The sequence below is a fragment of the Humulus lupulus genome, chromosome X (genome assembly GCF_963169125.1).
Source record: "Humulus lupulus chromosome X, drHumLupu1.1, whole genome shotgun sequence".
Taxonomy (NCBI): domain Eukaryota; kingdom Viridiplantae; phylum Streptophyta; class Magnoliopsida; order Rosales; family Cannabaceae; genus Humulus; species Humulus lupulus.
Window position 1 is genome coordinate 10,226,882 of NC_084802.1, and position 22,500 is coordinate 10,249,381.

Genomic DNA, 22,500 nt, shown 5'->3' on the forward strand with positions numbered 1-22,500 from the left:
TAATTGAATTTTTTTTTACCAAAATTAGATATAAGGTACTTTTTTTGTTCTATTTTGCAAAACACATGGTCCGAATTGTTATTTAATAAAACATGGGCCGATGGTAACTTTTGCAAAACACAGGGTCCAAAATAGTATTTACCCTATAAAAAAAGAACTCAATAATCCTACGTCCAGCATTTTTACTAAGACAGTTTCTCTAGATATCGTAATGAATGAGAATTGAAAAACTCTTTAAAAATGAACATTTATTCTATAAAAATGAACTTTTACTCTATTTATAGTGAAGTATACTGATAGATTCAAAAGTTTGAGAAATACTTACACTTATAAATATATTTTCATTAGTAAAGATGAAATATTTTTTTAAAAAAAGAAGAGATGTTAAAGGTTGAGAAAATGAATTGTGTTAAAAAGTAGATTCGATAGAATAAGAAAGATGGATTGGACCACAAAGAATAAAGAAGTGAATAGTATATTTTCAAAAACCATATACATCAAACTTTTTTCATAAATTACAAATATGTATATAAATTTCCCATAAAACTCAACCAACTTTGTATTAAAATTCCGGAACTTATCTCAAAAGGAAGAGAAAAAAAAAGAAAAAAGAAAAAGAGGTACAGGAGAAGTTCGTACACCTCAGAAGCAGGATACAAAAACTCCATGAGAAAATATCTAGGAAGATTGTGGGGCCCACTTTCCAAAACACAACATGCTTTTTCCTATTATAGAAATTCCTATAGCTGTCAACTTCAGCTATCAGATTCAGAGCTCCAAGAGGGGCAAATTCGTAATTTCATCTCGCAACTGTCGCTTAGTGCCCACTAACCCCTTCCACTTGTTAATTTGACCCTGTTTTGACTATTTTAATTTAAACACTAAAATTAAAATAAAAAATTATAAAAAAATATTGTGTGTATCATAATATGTATGTATGAATGTGTATAATGACCATGCATATAATAATATCGCATGGTGATGATATGACACCTAAGCCCATGAGGCGAGACGAAAATATCAATGCCACGTGTAAGCATTCTTAGCGATTAACTGAGAAGCCTCCTAAAGATCTCCTCTCTCTCTCTCTCTCTATATCTCTGTCAAATACCCCTCTCTCTCTCTTAAAAAATAAAATAATTTTCCATCAGACAAAAAATAAGAAAAAAAAGGAAAAAAAATCTGAATTCTCTCTGTCTGGTGTCATTACCATAAACCATTTTTCGACAAGAAATTAGGTCACAGGACTAACACTCAGGTGAGGTTTTTTATTTTTGAATTTTTTGAATTTTTTTGGTAGCGAGTTTGGAGCAAGTTTTCATTTTCTATTTTCAACAATTTTTGGGGGAAAAATTGTTTCTGATCAGTTGTTGAATTTGAGAATTTTTCCTGATAGTTGTAGCTTCTTCTTGGTGTATATGTATTTTTTGTGCCTGAGTTTAGCTAGTTTTATTATTTTTGGTTTTGTGAAGGGCATTTTTGAAAAAGATAGTTTTCTGATTTTTTTTGAGGTGCCCAGTTGCTAAATTTGAGATTTTGTTCGATGGGTTGGTGGTGGAGCTTGTTGATGGAAATGGGCATATTCTTTATTTATTTATTTTGATTTAGCATCTTCTTAAGCTTCTAAGTATGGCGCTGATAAGATTCTACCATGTTTATCACAGAAATCCAAGAGCTTAATTTAGAGGTTTTCAGAGGAGGAAAGACTTGAAGTTGAGCTCTAGCGTATTAGATAGTGCAGGATTGTAGAATATATATGTTATATATTGTATAGATTTGCTTTTGATGAAGAGTGTTGATTCTGATTGGGGATGGTGAACTATCAGATTTGGATTCTTGATTGGTCGAGCTTGAGGATTTTTCAGGTTGTGTTTGGTTAAAGCTTTTTTATTTGACTCAAATGGCCGGAACTAGTCGTGAGAGATGGATTGATCGTCTTCAATTCTCTTCTTTGTTTTGTCCTCCTTCACAAGATGCCCAACAAAGAAAGGTAAAGCTTACTATTTTATTTTCATTTCTGTAATTTTATAGGTGTATGTGTAGGTTAAATTTGAGGTTTGAATTCAATCTGGTGAAACTTGTTCATTTGAATAAATTTTATTTGTTAGGTCTTGAATTGAAACTGCAAAACTTTTGTTTGATGAATTTTAAATGGAAATACAAATATGAACAGTTGTTGTGATTGATATTTATAAATATAAAATGAACAAAAGATCAAATAGGAGCTACTACCTTTCAATCAGTTCTCGTAGTATTCTTTTAGGCTCAATATTTAATTTGAGATTTTTGGGGATATATTCTTCAGAGCCTATCAAAGATACTTTTTTTTTTTTGGAAGAGAGTTGTGATTTGCTATAACTTATAAGCCATACTAGTATGACTACTGTTCTACAATATGCTGTAAAGGGAATGGAAAATAAAAGAAGTGTTTCCCCTCGTCATCTATCCTTATGTTTACTTACACATTTAGGTTACAAGTTTTAGTGAATCCCTCACAAGACTAGTTAAATCAAGAAGCAATATGTCAATTTTTTGTTCAATTTCATTCATCTCTGAACTTTCTAAATTACAATTCTTTTCATCATGGGTTAGTAAACATGGCCATAATGTTTTTTGATTCATCTCTTTTATTTTCTATTCTTGGTGATTTCTCATTCTCGTAGGTTATTTTTGGAACTTGGATTTTTCTTGGAAAAGTTTTTAGAAAAAGGATTGTTTCATATCTTAGGAAAAAGAAATTACATGTATCTGAAAATTGAAAAATCTTCTTTTGCTTGAGAATATGTGAATCAAACTCATTGTTTCTTGTTACTATCTTGTTGGTTGACTTCTCGTGTTTTGATAAAACAATGCCAAAAAAACTTGAGAAACATGCTCCTCCTTGATCATTTATTTAGTTTTCCTCTTCTTTGCGTGTATAGGCTCAAGTTATTGCCTATGTGGATTATTTTGGTCAGTTCACATCAGATCAGTTTCCTGATGACATTGCAGAGGTATGCTTTTTATGAACTAATTGTCTTATCTATGCTGAAAGGCTGGAAAGAAAATGTTAAATTCTTTTCGGATAGGAGATGTAGGTGTTTTTGTCAAATGTTTGTACTAAATACTTTTTTTTTTTGGGCAGCTTGTTCGTAATCGTTATCCTTCAAAGGAACAACGCCTATTTGATGATGTCTTGGGTACTGGTTCTCTACTTTTGAAAGTTCTCATAATAGATATGTAAACTCTTTTCAGAAATGTTTTCTAATAATTTTGTGATGACTAATTTATGTACTAAAATTTTGTCCAGCTACATTTGTCCTTCACCATCCTGAGCACGGGCATGCTGTTGTTCTTCCAATTATTTCGTGTATTATTGATGGCACACTGGTGTATGACAGGGCCAGTCCACCATTTGCTTCTTTCATATCTTTAGTCTGCCCAAGCAGTGAGGTATGGGAAGATTAATAATTGGTTGCATCCTAATTATTTATTCTTCTCTTTTTGGTAAACTCTATACTTTTAGTGCATAATTATTTGCCAGTTATATTTAAATAATTGACATTCAGTGTTTCCCCAAGTTTTGTTTTATCATCCCACTGTTTTTTCTTTTGTTTGTTTATAAAATTCTTATTCGTTAAGTCATAAGATGTTACTTGTTTCTTAAATTTCACCAAGAATCAATGACATAAAGCATTAGAATGGAATTCATTAAAAAAATATTCTTCATGGATTTAATTGGTTCTTTGTTGCTTCTCCTCAGAATGAATATTCTGAACAATGGGCTCTGGCGTGTGGGGAAATTTTACGAATTTTAACTCATTACAATCGCCCAATATACAAAGTGGAACAACAAAACAGTGAAACAGAAAGAAGTCGTAGTGGCAGCCAGGCTACTACTAGCAACAATGGGGGTTCCTCCTCTCCACCTGCTTCGCAACAAGAGAGGAAACCTATTAGGCCTTTGTCTCCCTGGATTACTGATATATTGCTCGCTGCACCTCTTGGTATCAGAAGTGACTACTTCCGTTGGTAAGTATATTTTAATTGGTTCAGACCTGCTGTTACCGTATGTATATATAAATATATAAATATTTTCCTGAAATTATAAATATTTTTTTGCTAATTGTAAACCAAGCACACCATACCAACTTAAGGCAAAAAAGTAAACCAAGCTGACTTCCTCTGATATTTCTATATGATCAATCATAAATTTTTAATACAAAATAACTAGTGTGGAAAATTAAGGATAACAGAATTACTGTCAGGTATATAAACAGAAAGCAACTCTGGCACAACATTAAAAACAATAAATTCTTGAAGTCCCTGCAAGTAGAAATCAAATGAATACTAAAACTTTCACTCTTCTCGAAAGCAACAATTCTTGGTCTTAAAAAGGTAGTATTTCTTTTCCTTCAATCATTACATCAAAGACAAAAATTAACATTTGAGTTTGTTTGAGGTTATAGATGATCATCTTTTAAATCTTTGTGAAGTTGTGTCAGTAGGATGCTTAATGAATTAGATCTATAGGGGTAACTTCGAGGAGTTTTCAGGATGTGTTTTTACCTAATAATTTTTTGGGTTGGGGTTTAGTGTGTTGGCTCTTAAAATTGTTCAAAGTTCTACTGGAGAGAAGGTTTTGGTCAGTGGATTCTTCAAGAAATTTTCCATACAATTATTGGTTGATGCATGGAATTGATTCTTGATTCAAAATTACAATAAGTGAATCTCTCTTTGTTTTCTGGGTCAAAGAGGAGTGCTAACATGTCTCTTTTGCACTCTTCTCCCACAACTTGACATGTAAAATCTTATTAAAAAGTAAAACTGTTAACTTCTCTATCCACATGTCAAGCGTTGAGAGGAGTGAGTATAAAACAAAGGGAGAAAAAGAGTGGCTGTCAAAACATTTTGAAGAGTTGACATAGTTTCCACTTCCAACAGGGGAAAACATAATCTAGATATTGCAGTAGGCTTTCTATTTTTGTTTTTTCCCCTTTGCAGATCCATTGAGCAGGCTTTCATTCTTATTTGATACGTTTAATCATCATTAATTCACTATGTTAGTTTTAACTGTAAAATCATCATCTTTAACATTCTACATGGACATAATTTTTCTGTACTTTGGTTATTTTCCTTTTGTAAAGCTTTCATTTCTTTGATGTAACAGGTGCAGTGGTGTTATGGGTAAATATGCTGCTGGTGAGCTCAAGCCACCTACAACAGGTCAGTTAGGTCTTTCTCAAGTGATATAACCCAACCATAGTGTGGATATTTAATAATACTTTAGCAATGGTTTTGCTTGATGTCACATATATGATAATGTTTCATTTTGAAAACTTTTGGATGCATATATTATAGAATCTAGATTTCTCCCCTGAAATACACATGAAGCAACATGATTTAGTAGTCATATTTATAGTATAAATATAAGTTGATGAAATTCTGGTGTTATGTATGCTTTTTAAACTGAAGGCCAACTTGCATGCATGCATGCAAAGAAACAAGCATACGCTTACCTGAAAAAGTGTTGCAGTGTGATTGAATTGCTTTTTGCTGTTGATTTTATGTTTGTATGAAACATTAAAAGCAACTACTGTTTCTTTTATGATTTCTTTATTTTTGTTCAACGTAATCAAAACAAATGTTATGGTGAATCACCAGTCTTATTTCCCTAGGACAAAATTACTAGGGGGATCTGAATGTTACTTCCTTTAGAAATGGATTTCTTATCCAATTTGTTTGAATGAAATTAAGATGTGTATCATACGCAGTTAATTTCTGTTCTGTTTGTTGAAGTAAAACATCTTTATTTTATTAACAAGAACATCAAAATAAATTTGACCTTTTAAGGTAATGACCAATATTGATTGAGTTCTTTGTTACTTTAGCTTCACGTGGATCTGGAAAGCATCCTCAGCTGATGCCATCAACTCCGAGGTGGGCAGTAGCCAATGGTGCTGGTGTTATATTAAGTGTCTGTGACGAGGAAGTTGCTCGATATGAAACGGCTACTTTAACAGCAGTTGCTGTCCCTGCACTTCTACTTCCTCCACCTACAACAGCTTTGGATGAACATCTAGTTGCTGGGCTTCCAGCTCTTGAGCCATATGCACGTTTATTTCATAGGTAATGGATGGCTCATATGCTTTTTTAATTAACATTGTAGAAGATCCTTTCTAAGTGTCCAACTTGGCTTTGCTGAATACAAATATTAAATTTTGTTCTTGTATTAGGTATTATGCTATTGCTACTCCAAGTGCCACCCAAAGACTTCTTCTTGGACTTCTAGAAGCACCACCGTCATGGGCTCCAGATGCACTTGATGCTGCTGTACAACTTGTGGAACTCCTCCGGGCTGCTGAAGATTATGCAACTGGAATAAGGGTGAGCTGGATACTGAACATTGCTGGTGTTTAACTATATTCTCATGCTATGCTGATGATTAAAAATACTCATTATTTGATTCCGAAAGCCTACTTGCATCCAACCCTTCAGGCAGCTAAGTTCTATACTAGGCCTAAATACATTTATGGAATAGTAGTTTTGGGCCTTCATTTCTTCATACATAGGACTGGGTACAGAGGGGAAGAATAATAAGAGGGAGAGAAGATATTCAATAGAGGATAAATTATGGCCTTCAGAATAATTCTGAATTACTGACTGAAATTCTAACTAATAGTTTTCCAAGACACCCTTGGAAGTATATTTTCTGAATTCTCTCTTTTGACTTCATTTTGAAGTTAATTGCTTTCCCTTGAGTTGATATTTTTTCTTGTTACACGGAGATTACTTCAAAACTAACCTTGTTGTCAGTAGAAATGCTGCCAACCTTTGCTGGTTGTGGTAAGAGGAGCAAGGTGTTCCGTGTTTGCTATTTTTTAAGACAAGGTTGAAATTATTTGTTTCTCATATATAAAGAGATGAACTCTTATATATGGCAGCGGGATGAAAATAAACAGTTATTATTCTTTGTGGTGTTCTATGTGGACAAGGGACTTAATTTCTTGCAGCTTTGGATCTTTTCTAATAGTTGACGAAGCACTTAGAGTAGTTTGATTTAAATGCACTTTCTTTTTTGGTATGTAGCTTCCTAGAAACTGGTTGCATTTGCATTTCTTGCGTGCAATTGGGACGGCTATGTCCATGAGAGCAGGTATAGCAGCTGATGCAGCAGCAGCTCTACTTTTCCGCATCCTCTCACAGCCTGCATTGCTTTTTCCTCCTATAAGGCAAGTTGAGGGAGTTGAAGTTCAACACGATCCTTTGGGTGGTTATATTTCATCTTACAGGAAGCAGGTAGTTGTGATGATTTATCAGTTCTTATTTCTTTTTTATTTAATTTTTCTGGGGATCAGTTCTTCATTCTTTTTTGTTGTTGTGTGTGTATTTTTAAGTTTTATTTTTAATTTCTGTGAATATTAACTTATTTGGTTCAGAAGGAAATCAAAACATATTTATCTCAAACCTAAAAAAATCTCAATGCTGCATTTAACCAGATAGAGGTGCCGGCTGCTGTAGCAACCATAGAAGCTACTGCCCAAGGGATTGCATCAATGCTTTGTGCTCATGGCCCCGATGTTGAATGGAGAATTTGTACAATATGGGAAGCTGCTTATGGCTTGATTCCTTTGAGTTCCTCTGCGGTTGATCTTCCAGAAATCATTGTTGCCACTCCATTGCAGCCTCCTGTTCTGTCATGGAATCTATACATACCTCTCCTTAAGGTATTGGAATATCTTCCTCGTGGAAGTCCATCTGAAGCATGTCTCATGAAAATTTTTGTTGCCACTGTGGAAGCGATTCTTCAGAGAACCTTTCCATCTGAATCTTCATCAGAACAAAACAGAAAATCCAGATACTTTTCCAGCTTAGGATCTGCCTCAAAAAATCTTGCTGTTGCAGAGCTTCGTACAATGGTTCATTCACTATTCTTAGAATCATGTGCCTCAGTAGAGCTTGCATCTCGCCTTTTATTTGTTGTATTAACTGTGTGTGTTAGTCATGAAGTTCAGTTCATTGGGAACAAGAGGCCCAGAAGAGAAGAAAGTTACCAATATGATGAAATTACCGAGGAATCACAAGATGCATCTGATAAGCTGAGAGAAAATCGATCTAAAAGGACAAATAAACAAGGACCTGTTGCGGCATTTGATTCGTATGTACTTGCTGCAGTTTGTGCTCTTTCATGTGAACTGCAATTATTCCCCTTTGTTTTGAAGGGAAGTAATCATTCACATTCTAAGGATGGGAAGAATCATGCGAAGCCTGTCAAAATAAATGGAACTAGTAACGAATTCCGTGAAAGTATTGACTCAGCAATTGGACACACACGTAGAATCTTAGTAATTCTGGAGGCTCTTTTTTCACTAGAACCATCTTCACTTGGAACATCATGGAGTTACAGCTCAAATGAGATAGTGGCTGCAGCAATGGTTGCAGCACATGTTTCTGAATTATTTAGGCGGTCGAAGGCTTGTATGCATGCTCTGTCGGTCCTGATGCGGTGCAAGTTGGACAATGAAATACACAACAAAGCATCGTCATTGTATAACCTCATTGATATTCACAGCAAAGCAGTTGCATCCATTGTTAACAAGGCTGAGCCATTAGAAGCACATTTAATACATGTACCTGTTCGGAAGGAGTCTCATACATATTTGAATGGAAGAAAGCAAAACCAATATGAAAATGGTAGGTGCTCAGTTTCAGGGAAGCTTACTCTCTCGCAAAGCAAGACTTCAACAAATGCAGATTCTAAACTTAAATATGAGGGTGCATCACATTCAAATGAAGTCCCGGAAAGTGCTTCGGGTAAAGGTATTGCAAGCTTTTCTTTAGATGCTTCGGATTTAGCCAACTTCCTCACCAAGGACAGGCACATAGGATTCAATTGCAGTGCACAAGTGTTTCTGGGATCAGTCCTAGCAGAGAAGCAAGAGTTATGTTTCTCTGTTGTTTCACTGTTATGGCACAAGTTGATTGCAGCTCCGGAAACTAAACCTACTGCTGAAAGCACTTCTGCCCAACAAGGATGGAGACAGGTAACATATTTATCTTGTTTCCTTGTGTATTAGCCGCTTCCATGCCTCGCCTGTAATGAAAGAAATATTTTTGAGAGAGAGAGAGAGGCAAATTATGATTAACAATAATGCTAGTGCATATTCAATCACAAAAGACATTCTATTCATTAGATAAATAAATTTCTGCTTTATCATTTGGATTACTATATGATCATCATAAAGTTGTTACATCTGACCATTCTTTATCTGAATGTTTCTAGGTAGTTGATGCATTATGCAATGTTGTAATTGCATCACCAACAAAGGCCGCAACTGCAGTTGTTCTTCAGGTCCAATTTCTTCTCACCTTGTAATTTTCAATTTTCAATTGTTATTTGCCTGAATTAGTTAGTAGCTTACTTTCCGGTTTATTGGTGTTTCAATGACCTCATTTGTTTAGTCACTTTCATGGCTTGTATGTGCTTGTTAGGCTGAGAGAGAATTACAACCTTGGATTGCGAAAGATGATGGCCAGAAGATATGGAGAATCAACCAGCGGATTGTAAAGCTGATTGTTGAGCTGATGAGAAACCATGATAGCCTAGAATCATTGGTAATTTTGGCAAGTTCATCCGATCTACTTCTTCGTGCCACAGACGGGATGCTTGTTGATGGTGAAGCTTGCACTTTACCACAGTTGGAGGTACCAAATTATGAATTAGTTTTAATTTGCAGTGACTTTGTGTGCTGGTCTAATTTAATTGTATGTCAGAATAGTAGCTTAAAAAGTTAAGCCATTGGGGTTTGCTCATCTTTTCTATGCTCATATAAGTACTACTAGGAAATTGGCACTGTCTAAAACTGCCAACAACCTGGAGTAAGCAACATGAATTTGTTTTTCAATCTCTTTTTTTCTTTTTTGCTTGGTCTTGCCATTTATGTCCTTTCTCACCACTACAGATACAAACTTTACCTACCCTTAAGGTTTCCATTTATCAGGTTATATTCAGTTGTCATTTTTAAATTCATCTATATTTCTAGTTTTGGTGCATTCATCCGTATCAACCTTTCATGTTAACAATCAGTCTTGACATCCTTAGTTGCTTTATATTTCCTGATGCTGAGCACTCAAGTGCCCACATAGCCTAAATTGCCTACCTATTTCTTATCCTTATTCACTCTAAATGCTTGGCTGGTTATTAATCTATGTAAAATGGCAGCTATTGGAAGCAACTGCTAGAGCTGTTCAGCCCGTGCTGGAGCTGGGAGAATCTGGGTTGGCAGTTGCCGATGGCCTCTCAAACTTGTTGAAGGTAAAAAAAAAAAACCCTCAATGTGTTTGATAAGTGTTAAATTTTAATGATTACAAAGGCAAAGATGAACCTAAAAGAAAGCAAGTTATATTTTAATGCAAATGCTAAACCCTTGTTGTGCGATTTGTCTGATTTGATGCATGCAGTGCCGTCTTTCAGCCACCATTCGATGCCTTTCTCATCCAAGTGCACATGTCCGTACACTGAGCACATCAGTTCTTCGTGATATTATGCAAACTGGTTCAATTAAAACTAATCCTAAGCCAGTAGAAGTAAACGGTTCTTCTCGAGACCCCTCTTATAATAAGTATTTTAATCCAGATGACATTAATTGGCTATCTGATATCGAAAAATGCTTGACATGGGAAGCTCATAGCCGACTGGCTACCGGTAGGTCTACACAGTTTCTTGACGTTGCGGCCAAGGAATTAGGTTGTACCATCGCCATATGACATCAAGTAGGCTTTTGTTCTGGCAATTACTTTAGGTGTATGATTCTACAAGTGAAACTTACAACATAGACAAGGGAACAGTTTAAATGTTCTTGAAGAATAGTGGTTTGCAGGAAAGTAAATATTCATTCTGTCTTCCAAATAGAATGCCTCAAAAAGTCATCAATTTTTTTTTTCTTTCTTTTCTTTTGGCCAGACATAACAAGCCTTCATGTAAGGATGATAATTAAGTGAGACTGCAGGCATGGCCTTTTGAGGCTTTATGTTGTGACATATGATTGTACTATTTCCTCTCAAGTTGGTTTTGTATTTTATAGGCTCAACTCGATCTTGGCAGTAGATTACTACATGTAAATTTTCATTTTTTTTTCTTCCCATGTTTCTTTTCTCCTGAGAGATTGGAATTGCTAGCATATATTATCAAGCTTCATCTCTTTTTAATTTATTTCCTTTTTAGCAGATCACAATATTGTTAGCATATTTGTAGATAAGATATAATTAAACTGTGTTATTATAATGTTCTCATTTGTGTCTTCCATTCCATGTGTGCTGCTTTTGTTCCAAAAAAAGAAAAAAAGAAATCATTACTTTGTTCCAAGAAAAAAAAATCTGAAACATTCAGCAACTCTGTTCAAATTTTCTACACCCCTTTATGCCAGGCAAAATAAATTGAACATTCAAATTCATATTTTGTCCATACGAGCAATTTTATGGAATATGGATGATCATGATCAATCATCATATACTATTATAAAGTAGTTTACAATATTAAATGGAATTATCGAATAAAACCATTTATGCCTGTTATGACTTTAAACGGTACTTAGACAAGTATGCAATTTGTTTAAGGTGCCTAGTTTTATTTATAAATTTATTAATTATTTTTATTAAATTTATATTATTATTGTAAAAAATTTAAATAAATAAATAATATTATATATAAAAAAACATAAATATATTGAATAATTAAACTAAAATATTATTTATAATTTTTAATATATATATAATTTTTTTAATAAAAATTAAGATTATGTATTATATATTATTATTATTATGATATTATATAATATTTAAAATTATATTAATATAAGTATTAAATGTATTAAATATTATTATCATAATAATATTTTATAATATTTAAATTCATATTAGTAAAAAATAAGGATTATATATTATTATCATAATGATATTTTATAACATTTAAATTTATATTAATATAATTAATAAATATCTATTTTTAATTAGTTTTAAATATATATTTTCAGTTAAAGTTAAAACCAATAATTTTTCTTATCTACACAATTTTTATAATATACTGGGTAGAAGTAACGTGCAATTCACGTTTGCTTAGTTTTAATGTTGTAAGCATTGTTTATAATTTTAATAAATATTTGTTCGTTCTTTTTTAATATATATATATATATAATATAGTGAATTATAGTTCTATACTATATATAAATATTTATATCAATAATCTCTACATATATGACATCTAAACACAACATTGATATAAATATATATTTACATGACTACATGACATATATATAAAATGAAATAATATTTAAAAATAAATTAATAATATAAATAAAATAAGAATAGAAAAAGTCACAGTGTAGATAGTAGTATATATGCATCAACTATTTTAGTTTCTAATATATCTCGCAATGTCCTTTGGTAAATTTGATGAAGAAAAAGAACTTCAATTACTTGATAAAAAACAAATTATCACACAAATTTATAAGATAAAAAAATAATATGTATGCTTTTATTATTTTTAAATAAATATGATTTAATTATTTAAATTATCATAAAATATCTTTAAAATATTATATTTTAATTAATTAATTAATTAATTAATTTTTTCTTAAGTTTATGTTTGTTTTAGTTTTTAAATTTGGCAGTGAAAACAAAATATTATATATTATATGTTTAATATAATATTAAGTTTAAGTATAATTAAATTTTATTTAAGTTAAAAAATATATGGTTTTATTATTTTTAAATAATTATCATTGTAAAATATCTCAAAATATCATATTTTAATTTGTTTAATTATTTATTTATTTAAAATTATTTAAGTTTAAGTCAGATTTACAATCTACCGTTAAATATAAAAATATTCTATTATATATAAGAATATTCCGTTAAAGTTACGGAAAAAAAAATAAAAAAATGTTAAAACCAAGAATTTCCGTTATCTACACACTTTTTATATAGAAGATATATACTTGGTAGAAGCAACGTGTAGTGCACGTTTGCTAATTAGTTTTAAAGTTATAAACATTGTCTATAATTTTAATATAAACTCGTTCACTGTTTTTTTTAAATATATATGTATAATTGATTAGTGGTGAAAATACACATTTATTGATTTTAATAGTCAAAATAAATTAAGTTTTAATTAATATTTTAATGGAATTAATATGATTTATTTTATAAATGAAAATATTTGATTGTGATTTAATTTATTGTTATTTTGTAGGAATTAAAATTGTATTTTGGTACTTTGAAATGAAAAGAAAAGAAAACAGTTAAAACTGAAAAAGAAAGATGAAGAAAATAGCATTTTTAAAAGAATTGTTGTCTAAACCCGAAGGCCCAAACCGAAGCCCAGCCTCTCTTTTCTCCTTGCCCAGCCGCCAGGTGTCACCACCACATCCCGCCACGCGTCCTCCTGTCAACCTAGCCATTCTGACTCGTGTCTTCCAAGTAGCCCAGCAAATCAGATCACGCCCAAGCATCCTTCAACGTAGCCGAAGGCCCAGTCTCCACAAGCAACCCAGCAGGCCCTTCTCCTCCTGCGTTGACCGGTCAAACCAGGCCCATCTCCCTTCAGCAACACAACTGAAGCCCAAACGTGACCAACCAGCCCCTCCACGGCTCCAGCGGCCCAACACGCCTCCTTCAACCTTTCAGTAGCAGCCCATCTGAAGCCCAGCAGAGCCATTTTCCTTCAGCAGCCTGCCTACGTGGCACGTTTTTATTGGCTGGAAATGAATCAAAACCCATTTCTGTCACCAATCACCTTCAACCCATATTTTGTGGGTATTGGGCCTTGCAAAATTGTCATTTTGAGCTTTAAAGCTCATCTTTTTTTGTGTTTTAGAAAAATGACATTTTGACCATACACCAAACTAACTAGGTTAATATTTATAATAAGATTTGATTTTTCAAAATTATATTTTATTATTAATATTTCAGATTTATTTTGTAAACCCCAAATTGTTGTTTAATTTCTTTTTAGTCATTTTCTTCCTCTATAAATATAGACTATTCTTTCACATTTTCTATATAATTTTTAGGTAACAAAACTCTACCAAATTTTAGTATCATTTCTCATATTTTCTCTCTAGAATTTCATGAGAATGTCTAGCATAATAGGCTAACCTTCCTAAGAAGGTTAGAATGATCCTATATGCACTATGACTTTGTTTGGTATTTTTGATTCACCTTGTGCTTAAAGTTTATATATTTGAGTGATTTATTTTCTTTCATCTCTATTCCTTCATCTTGTTATCTATATTTATGTTTACTAATAGTATATAGATTTTATCAAGCACTTTCTATGTATTATCAAATTAGTAAAAATAATATAGATAATATCTTTATCATTTTCTCGATCTCATTCATATATATTTATTTTTGCTAAATCTATATAGAATTAGTCATGCTCTTTCTATGTATTTTATAAATAGTAAAAGTAATATTTGTGTTAGGTTTTATGTCAAACCTGTTATTGCATTATTGTCAATGGTATAATGTCATTTTTAGATCTCTCTTAAGATTTATCTAATCTTTCTATAGTAAAGAATAATAATCACTTGAATACATTTTTGTGAAACATATTTGTACTTCAATGTTAAATCTTCCAAATGAATAGTTGAGATGTGAACTACTCATTTGTGTAATTTTTATGAATCAAAGATCCAAATAAATAAGTATGCATATTGGTGACTCTTGATCCTTCTTACTTGTTACCTATTGTTACATCACACTTTAATCTATCTTTATTTCTAATCTTTAAATCTAAAAAATAACAAAAATATCACTTGTTTTTATTTTTCTCACATTATTTATTTCTAAACTTTATTTATTGATTAACTTTAATTCATTGCCTCCTTGTGGAATCGACTGTCCGATCTATACCACAACCACCGCTTAGTGGATGCACGTTTTGGGCGATAAACAATAATAAAAATGAATTATAATTCTATAGTATATATAAATATTTATATCAATAGTCTCTACATATATGACATCTAAATACAATATTGACATAGATATATATTTATATGGCTAAATGACATATATTTATATATATTACAATAATATTTAAAAAGAAATTAATAATAAAAATAAAATAAGAATAGAAAAAGGCATAGTTTAGACAGTATCTTACATGCATCAACTATTTTTAGTTTGTAATGTATATCGCAATGTCCTTTAGTGAATTTGATGAAGAAAAATAACTCAAATCACTTGATAAAAAATAAACTACCACACAAATTTATAAGATAAAAAATGATATGTATGCCTTTATTATTTTTAAATAAATATGATTTAATTATTTAAATTATCATAAAATATCTTTAAAATATTATATTTTAATTAATTAAATTTATCGTTAAATATAAAAATATGTTGTTAAAATTAATATTTAAAAATAAAAAAAATCCTTAAAACCAAACATTTTTGTTATCTATCCACATTTTATATAGAGTAGATATATTTTTTTTCAATGGTTAATTCTATTTAATGAAATTAGAATCCACTTGCACATGTTCTGCTGTGAGTGGGATGGTGAGATATTTCTTTTTGTTATCTTTAGTTCTTCCAATAATATCTTTAGCCACAATACAACTGGGCTGCTTTAAACTCAATCTCAACACTACTTTTTAGTAACGAGAGGTTGACCTATAATAGTTTGATTTTTTACTTCACCAATTTTTTCCAGACAAATGTATAATAACGAGAGGTTGACCTCATAATATTTGTCCTAAAGGTTTGGATACCATCTCTGTAAAAAGTAGACATTTTCGAACAATTTCTTTGGATATTTTAAGATGAAATAAGTTTCCCCCTAACTAATTAGGTTTTCTCCCAATTTTTGTTTAGGGTCACAAGCAAGGAGGAAATTGGGGTTTAGAATGAGGGGCTATATAATTTATTTTTAAATTTTAAGGATGCTAATACACTATTTTTTAAAATTGAGGATTTTTTTTTTCCAAAAAGCAATAAAATTTTATTAATTTTTTTTAGAGTATTCGATTACTTGACTTTTATTTTTAAATTTGGTATCTCTAACTTTTTTCTATTAGAAGAATAATGTGACATTTTGATAAAAAAAAGACCTATAAAGATAGTCTTTTCAAAACACAAGATTATATATATGTTTATATTTATATTTAGGACAATTTTTCTATAGAGGTTTTATTTTAGGCTTTATTGGTTAGACTCTCAGTCTCAGTGTTTTCGACCCGTGAATAGTTTTCGATACGATTTTTTTTAATTGTGTATATTGTAGCTATTTAGAGCATCCTGCAAATTTTCAGAAACTTCCGAATAATTTACAGTACCGAAAACTAAGTTCAAACATGTTACACACGTGACTAATTTTTTTTTATGCGCGTGGAAAACAACACATTTGAACCTAGTTTTCGGTACTGTAAACTATTCAGAATTTTCTGAAAATTTGCAAGATGCTCTATTCACAAGTCGAGAAAACTGAAAAACCCCACCGGGTGAGTTTAAAGTGAAACCCTTATATAAAAATTGTCCAATATATATATTTTCAGTAAAAAAACACTAGAATTTAATTAAAAAGATTCAAAGTATTTTTAAAACAATATAATCTATTAATCACGGTAGAATTTCCATCTCAAACTGATATGAAATTTTTATGTTAGATGATAAAAAAAAATTAATTACACATTTCAATATTATTATTATTATTATTTTTGTAAAATCCAATAAAAGGAGATTATTTCACTAATTCTGTTCGAAATGCTGCTCTTTAGCTCTTATGACAAATATTTTTTTATTTATGGCAACTTCATACCAAAAACAATATCTCCAAAATTTGAGAGTATTCATTTCGAGGCCTTTTAGATCCTCCATATTTATTACACTATTATCTCGAATTGATATTATATAATTTACATAAATTATGACCATATTCCTTGTTTGTTTATGGTTGACTTCTGGGGTCAATTTCATGTAACTTTTTCTTGACATGCTTTACATCCACTTGTTAGTTGAAAATTATTCCAAATTGCCAGATAATGACAAAAACACACAAATTGCATTTAATTTGGCAACTGTTTCAATATTTGGGTATATCCTTCCATAATTATAAAAAAAAATATCTTCCCTTTTTAAAAAATAGAACACCCAAAAAAAAAACACTGCATATATAATAATAATCACAATTTTCTGGTTTCTGTCAATCGCTGTCAAATTTTCTAATGATATTCTTAGGAAAGAAAAAAAAAAGTTCAGCTACCAGTTTTCTCAAAGAGTATTGATAATTTATTTCACTGTAAAATTGTATCTCTGATTTCGGATATCTGAAACTCCATCAGAATAATCACTTCTATGAACTTGCATACAATTGTATTGAGAATAATAATACTGAGAATCCAGCCCAGAGTTGAATCACAAATTATACAGAATAGGGTTCAGTCAAAAAGGATGAAAAATAATTACTATATAATTATGATCATGTGACCAAAAAATATGTTAAAAATTTAATGAAAAATTCCCCTATCCTGTGATGTATTCATTCCCCAAGAAGGGATTGAATACCCTTGACAAATATGGAAACTACAAAACAAGGATGAAACAAATGAAAGTAATGGGTTTTTTTTTCTAACCTTGGATCACTTACAAGTTTCCTGGAATCAACATTTTCTATGTTTATTCTAGACGAAAACACTTTAGACTTTCCCGTCGAGTTCAGTAGAATCCATACTGTGTTTTTGTTGTTTGCTTATGGGAAGAGAAAGACTCCTTCGTTCTTTCCCACCGGGCTTGGATGAGGCATTGCCATACCACATCATTCCACATACAGCAATAACCATGCCGAGAACAACTTGTAGATTTAGACCCTCTTTTCCGAAGAAGAAGAATCCCATGATCAAAACTAGGATTGTCTTCATATGGCCAAGTACTTGGAAAGACACTGCTGTAAATCTGCCAATGCAGATGAACTGGCTGAGGTTGGTTCCTACTGCTATTGTGCAAGACATAAATATAAACATCTGCAGACAAAAAATGCCAAAGTTGAAATTATCACAAGTAACTAAAAGAAACATGTACCTTAAAAGTTTTCAGTACATTTATTTTATTTATTTCGTTATTTTTTTTTCTAATCCCATTTCCCTAGATGAAATAATAAAGGAAAAAAGAGAAGCACAAAAAGTTTAGTGCACCGGAAGTTTGTAGGTTAAACATGTGTGCATAACAGTGTTGCTGTTTTCAAAATCCAGCTGAAGAGTAAAGATGGACACTAATTTAAACTCACACACATCATTCAAGTAAATTATACGAGTCATGGATCATGAAGCACACTATTGCAAGTGTGTATATCAGAAACACATTGCATTATGTGGAGATGGTACCCAATTCAAAATCTTGCATGTATGACTAGATGAAATGGGACTAATGATTAACTCAGTTTTGTCACTTACATACAGTCCCAAGATTGAGATTCATAATGGACTAAAAACTTTTATATGATCATATAGATGATTATGGCCGACAACCAAAACTAAAAACGTTGTAAATTAATGTTAATACTTACCAGAGAGGCAAAGTTATAGTTGTAGGCATCGACTCTTTTGCTTGTCAACCAATAGTCAAGGAAGGGACCTAGTACCAAAAGTGATGCAGCCTGGGCTGGCGCAGTATGTCCCAAGAGGTTAAAAGAACCAAGTGAATACTTCCGTTGAAGGTAATGCACGTACTGTACACAAGAGTTAAGTTAACATGAACAATTAGATAATCCACTGATAAGTTCACGAGTGCATTTTTTATAATGATACATACATATATATATATATTTACAAATAAGTAATATTGACTGATTATATAGATGAAATACGAGTACAAAAGTGATATAGCAGATGATAATTTATCTTATTACAACCACACATACCCATTTTTAGTAAATCAGATGAAGATAAATCTTTAAAATCGTTAGTATCAAACACCCATAGAACCACCCAATACTTGACTCTATATCACGAGGACTCTAAATTCTCCTCTAAATCTTTAAAAACTCAAGACAAACTGCACTCCATCAGGAATATGGAGCAAAGCTCTACTGCGTAGAGTGTAAAACATTGAAGAAAGAGGTGGTCCAAAGATTTACACTCCATTTTACACATTACACACCATTTTAGAGAGATGTAACAAGGTTTACACTGTTGTAGAAATCATGGGTATTTAGTTTCTCCAAAATCAACAGCCACCCAAAAATCTTAACTTTTGGGGGAATTGGAGAGCATTGTTATAAGCTAATCGACCATGATATTTAAAATATAAGAATAATTTGAATTGAAGTTATATAGATCCCTGCTAAAGTAAATACGCTGTGCCCATATAACGTAATTACATGGGCTACTGGGGCTGAATAAGCCATAACATCACATATAGCTATCTTTGTCTACAAAAGCCTTTTATCCAGAAGAATAGTCAATCTCTGTCCTTGAGAATAGCAGACGAATAACTACTTACATACTGTTGTAGAGAAGTACTCCAAACGGCAATGAAGGCAGCAACAAATCCTTTGGTATTGACACTCACATCAGTGACAGTACAAACACCAACACCCAATAGAACAATTAATATGCTTAGCTTTGTGTCTCTTGAATAACGGATCTTGTCAAGAATAACTTCCAATAAACAGGAGACAGGGATCATACTGAGCTTTGCAATCTGCCAAGTTACATTTTAATGGAAAATGTAACATCTGAAAGTATTACAGATAGCTAAAACCATAATTTACCAAAATTCCAACCATACCTGATAGAATCCCACAGAATTCCACATTAGACTAACATTCATTCCAACAATAGAGAAGTTTGCAAAGAGAACAAATTTCAGAAGCTCTGGGAGGGGTAAATGAGATGGTTGGATGTATCCTAACCATCTTAGAACAAGTGTCATCAGAGTTGTAGTAGCAAAATGCATACCGGTTAATGTTGTAGCTGCAGCAAAATGCGATTATGTTTAATACTTTAAAAAAATGAGAGGATAAGCAGCAAAGTTATATCTTGTGAATGGTGAAAAGTTACAAAAAAAGATCAAACTCCAACAACATTCATCACAATATTTTAGTGTGAGAATACCCTCAGTCACAAACTATACCAGAAACAGTTACTCGATGAAAAGGCCAGGAAAAACAAAATCAATGAAGGAATATGCAGGTTCTGTTTGCCTAAATGTAATGTACATAAGAGAATGTGTAACTACACAAGAGGAAATCAAAACAAATAATAAAAAAAAAACTTAAAAGTATTAAACAGAAGTACAGAACTTACCAAAACTGAAGCCGTAAGAAGCCATTAGAGCTTTGTTGACAATTATTATTCCAACAGAGGTGACAATATTGAACGTCCATGCGGCTGCATCTAGTGTTGCTTTCTTATCAGCCTTGTTAGTTGGAGCCATATTTGTTTATATATAAATATATATTATGTATGTTCCTCACTGTTGGCCACTGTAGCTTTTATCCCTCAGCCTCCTCTAAGAAATCCATTCACATCCAACAATGTCCAAAAGTTCTTGAGCAACAAAATATTCTAAAAAAAGAATAAATTCGAGAAATAAAAACATTGTGATAATTGAAAACTAAGGTACAAACAGATAAATTACGAAAAAAAACAAAAATTTCATTACTATAGTCCAATACTAGGTACAAGATCAATCTCAATGCTTCACATTTTTCAATATTCAATCATAATATATTTTCGAATATTGTATTGTGATAAAATAACTTATGGTTATGGAATTTTTTGTTCATTTTAGGTATCAGGACACATATAGTTTCGGCATTGGAAGGGTGAAGGGGGGGTCACCAAATTAGCATCCTGTTCGCACCTAATTCTTCTCAAGATAACTTTTCAATTACTCAGTCCACATTAGGTGATTAAAAATTTCATATACCAAATATATTTTAGAGGTAAACATACAAACAATCGTATATGCGTATATGCATATATGCATTTATCAAAACTTAATTATAATTAAAATCTGATTCTTCATCCCCACCTAATTACTATTACTGTACAATCCGTAGATCCACCATTGACATGATTCATCAGCCTAATTTAATCCCATAATTCAATAAATTACGGAGAACCCCACTATCACATACTCACACTTATTTGAATCTTTTACTTATTCTCAAACCAAAAGCAAAAGATCACGATAAGAAAACTAACTAACAAGAAATTGAAACCAAATTGTACATCAACACAGAGAAAAATCCACAAAGATCCGGATCAGCAAACAAAAGTTGAAAAATCCCAAATCAGATCCAAATCACAATTCGAATCTAGAAACCTCGAAAACTAGTACACAATTCAACACAAAAGAAGAACAGATCTGACAATGTGAAACTGAACAAATTTAAAAAATCACAGTCCGAAAATGCCTGAAACATAAGCCATTCGATCTCGAAACGCACCTGTTAAACCAAGCGAGTCGCTGGGCACAAAGTAAGCTCCAAAAATGGGACCCGAATGAATTCAATCCAGGGAGCTCATTGATTCAATCAAATATCAATCAGATAAAATGAGAGAGTTGGGAGTAGAGAATTTGGAAGCTTGGTTGGTCTGATGGGTTTTTGGTGCACTGCTCCGAGTTTTAGTTGAAGGTTTGGCAATGGAGGACTGAGAGAGAGAGAGATTCCGTTGGGCAATGAAGAGCTCGTGGGAGATGTGTTAGCGCCAGCCAATGGGGAGAAAGGGAAACATCACACGACGACGTTTTATTTTTATTTTATTTTACTTGATATGCTTTTATTTTTAGTGTGTGTGATGTGAGTGAGTGTGGTGGTGTGTGGTGACCCATGTGGTTGTAATGGGGTTTTCTTATACAATTTAAAATAATAAATAAAAGGTAATTTTTTTTAAAATATAAATCAATAATTTATATTTAAATTTTATAAAATGGAATAAAATAATACATTGAGATTGACTTTAGTCAAAATAATTTTAAATATAAGATCAAACAATTGATCTTATATTTAAAATTATTTTGATTAAAATTGGACTAAGTATCATTTTATTCTATTTTGCAAAATTCATTATCTAAATTTTCATTTAATACAACAAATATTTGATCACTAGGGCCTAATTGGTTCGTGATTGAAAAATTGTATTTTCAAAAAGTGTGTTTCTAAAATAAAATCTGAATTTATAGTTTGAAAATATGTTTTTGAAAATGTGATTGGTTCAGTATCTGAAAACTGTTTTTGGGTTTTAAAAAACAGAATATGTGATTGGTATGGAATTTGAAAATATAAAAAAGTGATAGATTTATAAGATTTTAGGATACAATGATTTGGAATCAGAGAAAACGTGATTTTCTTGTTTTTTATTTTGTAACACAAAATTAAAATACTGATTTGAATTTTATTTTAAAAAACATCGTACCAATTACTTATTCTTGTAGGTTCTACTGTTTTCAAAATTTTAAAATGATAAAATTGGATTTGGATACTCTACCAATCACACCCTAATTTTTCCA

The 22,500-nt window shown here is 31.6% G+C and overlaps 2 protein-coding genes across 5 annotated transcripts; one reads left to right on the plus strand and one right to left on the minus strand.

Annotated features, from left to right (window-relative positions):
* Positions 1 to 1,098: 1,098 nt before the first annotated feature.
* On the plus strand, positions 1,099 to 11,069 carry LOC133803181 (protein GIGANTEA). Of its 3 annotated transcripts, none has more exons than XM_062241152.1 (15): positions 1,099 to 1,258; positions 1,665 to 1,990; positions 2,922 to 2,993; positions 3,125 to 3,179; positions 3,290 to 3,432; positions 3,743 to 4,011; positions 5,150 to 5,205; positions 5,871 to 6,108; positions 6,216 to 6,366; positions 7,069 to 7,278; positions 7,479 to 9,023; positions 9,263 to 9,331; positions 9,472 to 9,684; positions 10,202 to 10,294; positions 10,441 to 11,069. In XM_062241152.1, exons 2-15 carry the CDS (start codon positions 1,901 to 1,903, stop codon positions 10,744 to 10,746), a joined length of 3,510 nt encoding a protein of 1,169 aa, XP_062097136.1. In that variant the 5' UTR covers positions 1,099 to 1,258; positions 1,665 to 1,900; the 3' UTR covers positions 10,747 to 11,069. The 3 variants fall into 3 exon arrangements, with proteins under 3 accessions (XP_062097136.1, XP_062097137.1, XP_062097138.1); XM_062241153.1 differs by having other exon boundaries at positions 1,100 to 1,258; positions 1,827 to 1,990; XM_062241154.1 differs by having other exon boundaries at positions 1,100 to 1,258; positions 1,866 to 1,990.
* A 6,267-nt stretch (positions 11,070 to 17,336) lies between these two features.
* LOC133803526 (UDP-rhamnose/UDP-galactose transporter 6-like) lies at positions 17,337 to 21,672 on the minus strand. Of its 2 annotated transcripts, none has more exons than XM_062241610.1 (6): positions 21,437 to 21,672; positions 20,289 to 20,493; positions 19,771 to 19,955; positions 19,483 to 19,683; positions 18,548 to 18,709; positions 17,337 to 18,005 (listed from the first exon to the last, which is right to left on the minus strand). In XM_062241610.1, the coding sequence occupies exons 2-6, from the start codon at positions 20,416 to 20,418 to the stop codon at positions 17,682 to 17,684; spliced, it is 1,002 nt and encodes a 333-aa protein (XP_062097594.1). In that variant the 5' UTR covers positions 20,419 to 20,493; positions 21,437 to 21,672; the 3' UTR covers positions 17,337 to 17,681. The 2 variants fall into 2 exon arrangements, with proteins under 2 accessions (XP_062097594.1, XP_062097593.1); XM_062241609.1 differs by having other exon boundaries at positions 20,289 to 20,549.
* Between the last annotated feature and the right edge of the window lie 828 nt (positions 21,673 to 22,500).

Excerpts from the sequence above, each read along its gene's own strand:
- LOC133803526 (XM_062241610.1), bottom strand. The coding sequence starts at position 20,418 with ATGGCTCCAACTAACAAGGCTGATAAGAAAGCAACACTAGATGCAGCC. Across the intron at positions 19,684-19,770 it reads ATTCTGTGGGATTCTATCAG|ATTGCAAAGCTCAGTATGAT; the intron begins GTATGGTTGGAA and ends GTAACTTGGCAG. Across the intron at positions 18,006-18,547 it reads ACTATAACTTTGCCTCTCTG|ATGTTTATATTTATGTCTTG; the intron begins GTAAGTATTAAC and ends TTTTGTCTGCAG.
- LOC133803181 (XM_062241152.1), top strand. The coding sequence starts at position 1,901 with ATGGCCGGAACTAGTCGTGAGAGATGGATTGATCGTCTTCAATTCTCT. Across the intron at positions 3,433-3,742 it reads TAGTCTGCCCAAGCAGTGAG|AATGAATATTCTGAACAATG; the intron begins GTATGGGAAGAT and ends GCTTCTCCTCAG. Across the intron at positions 5,206-5,870 it reads GCTCAAGCCACCTACAACAG|CTTCACGTGGATCTGGAAAG; the intron begins GTCAGTTAGGTC and ends TTGTTACTTTAG.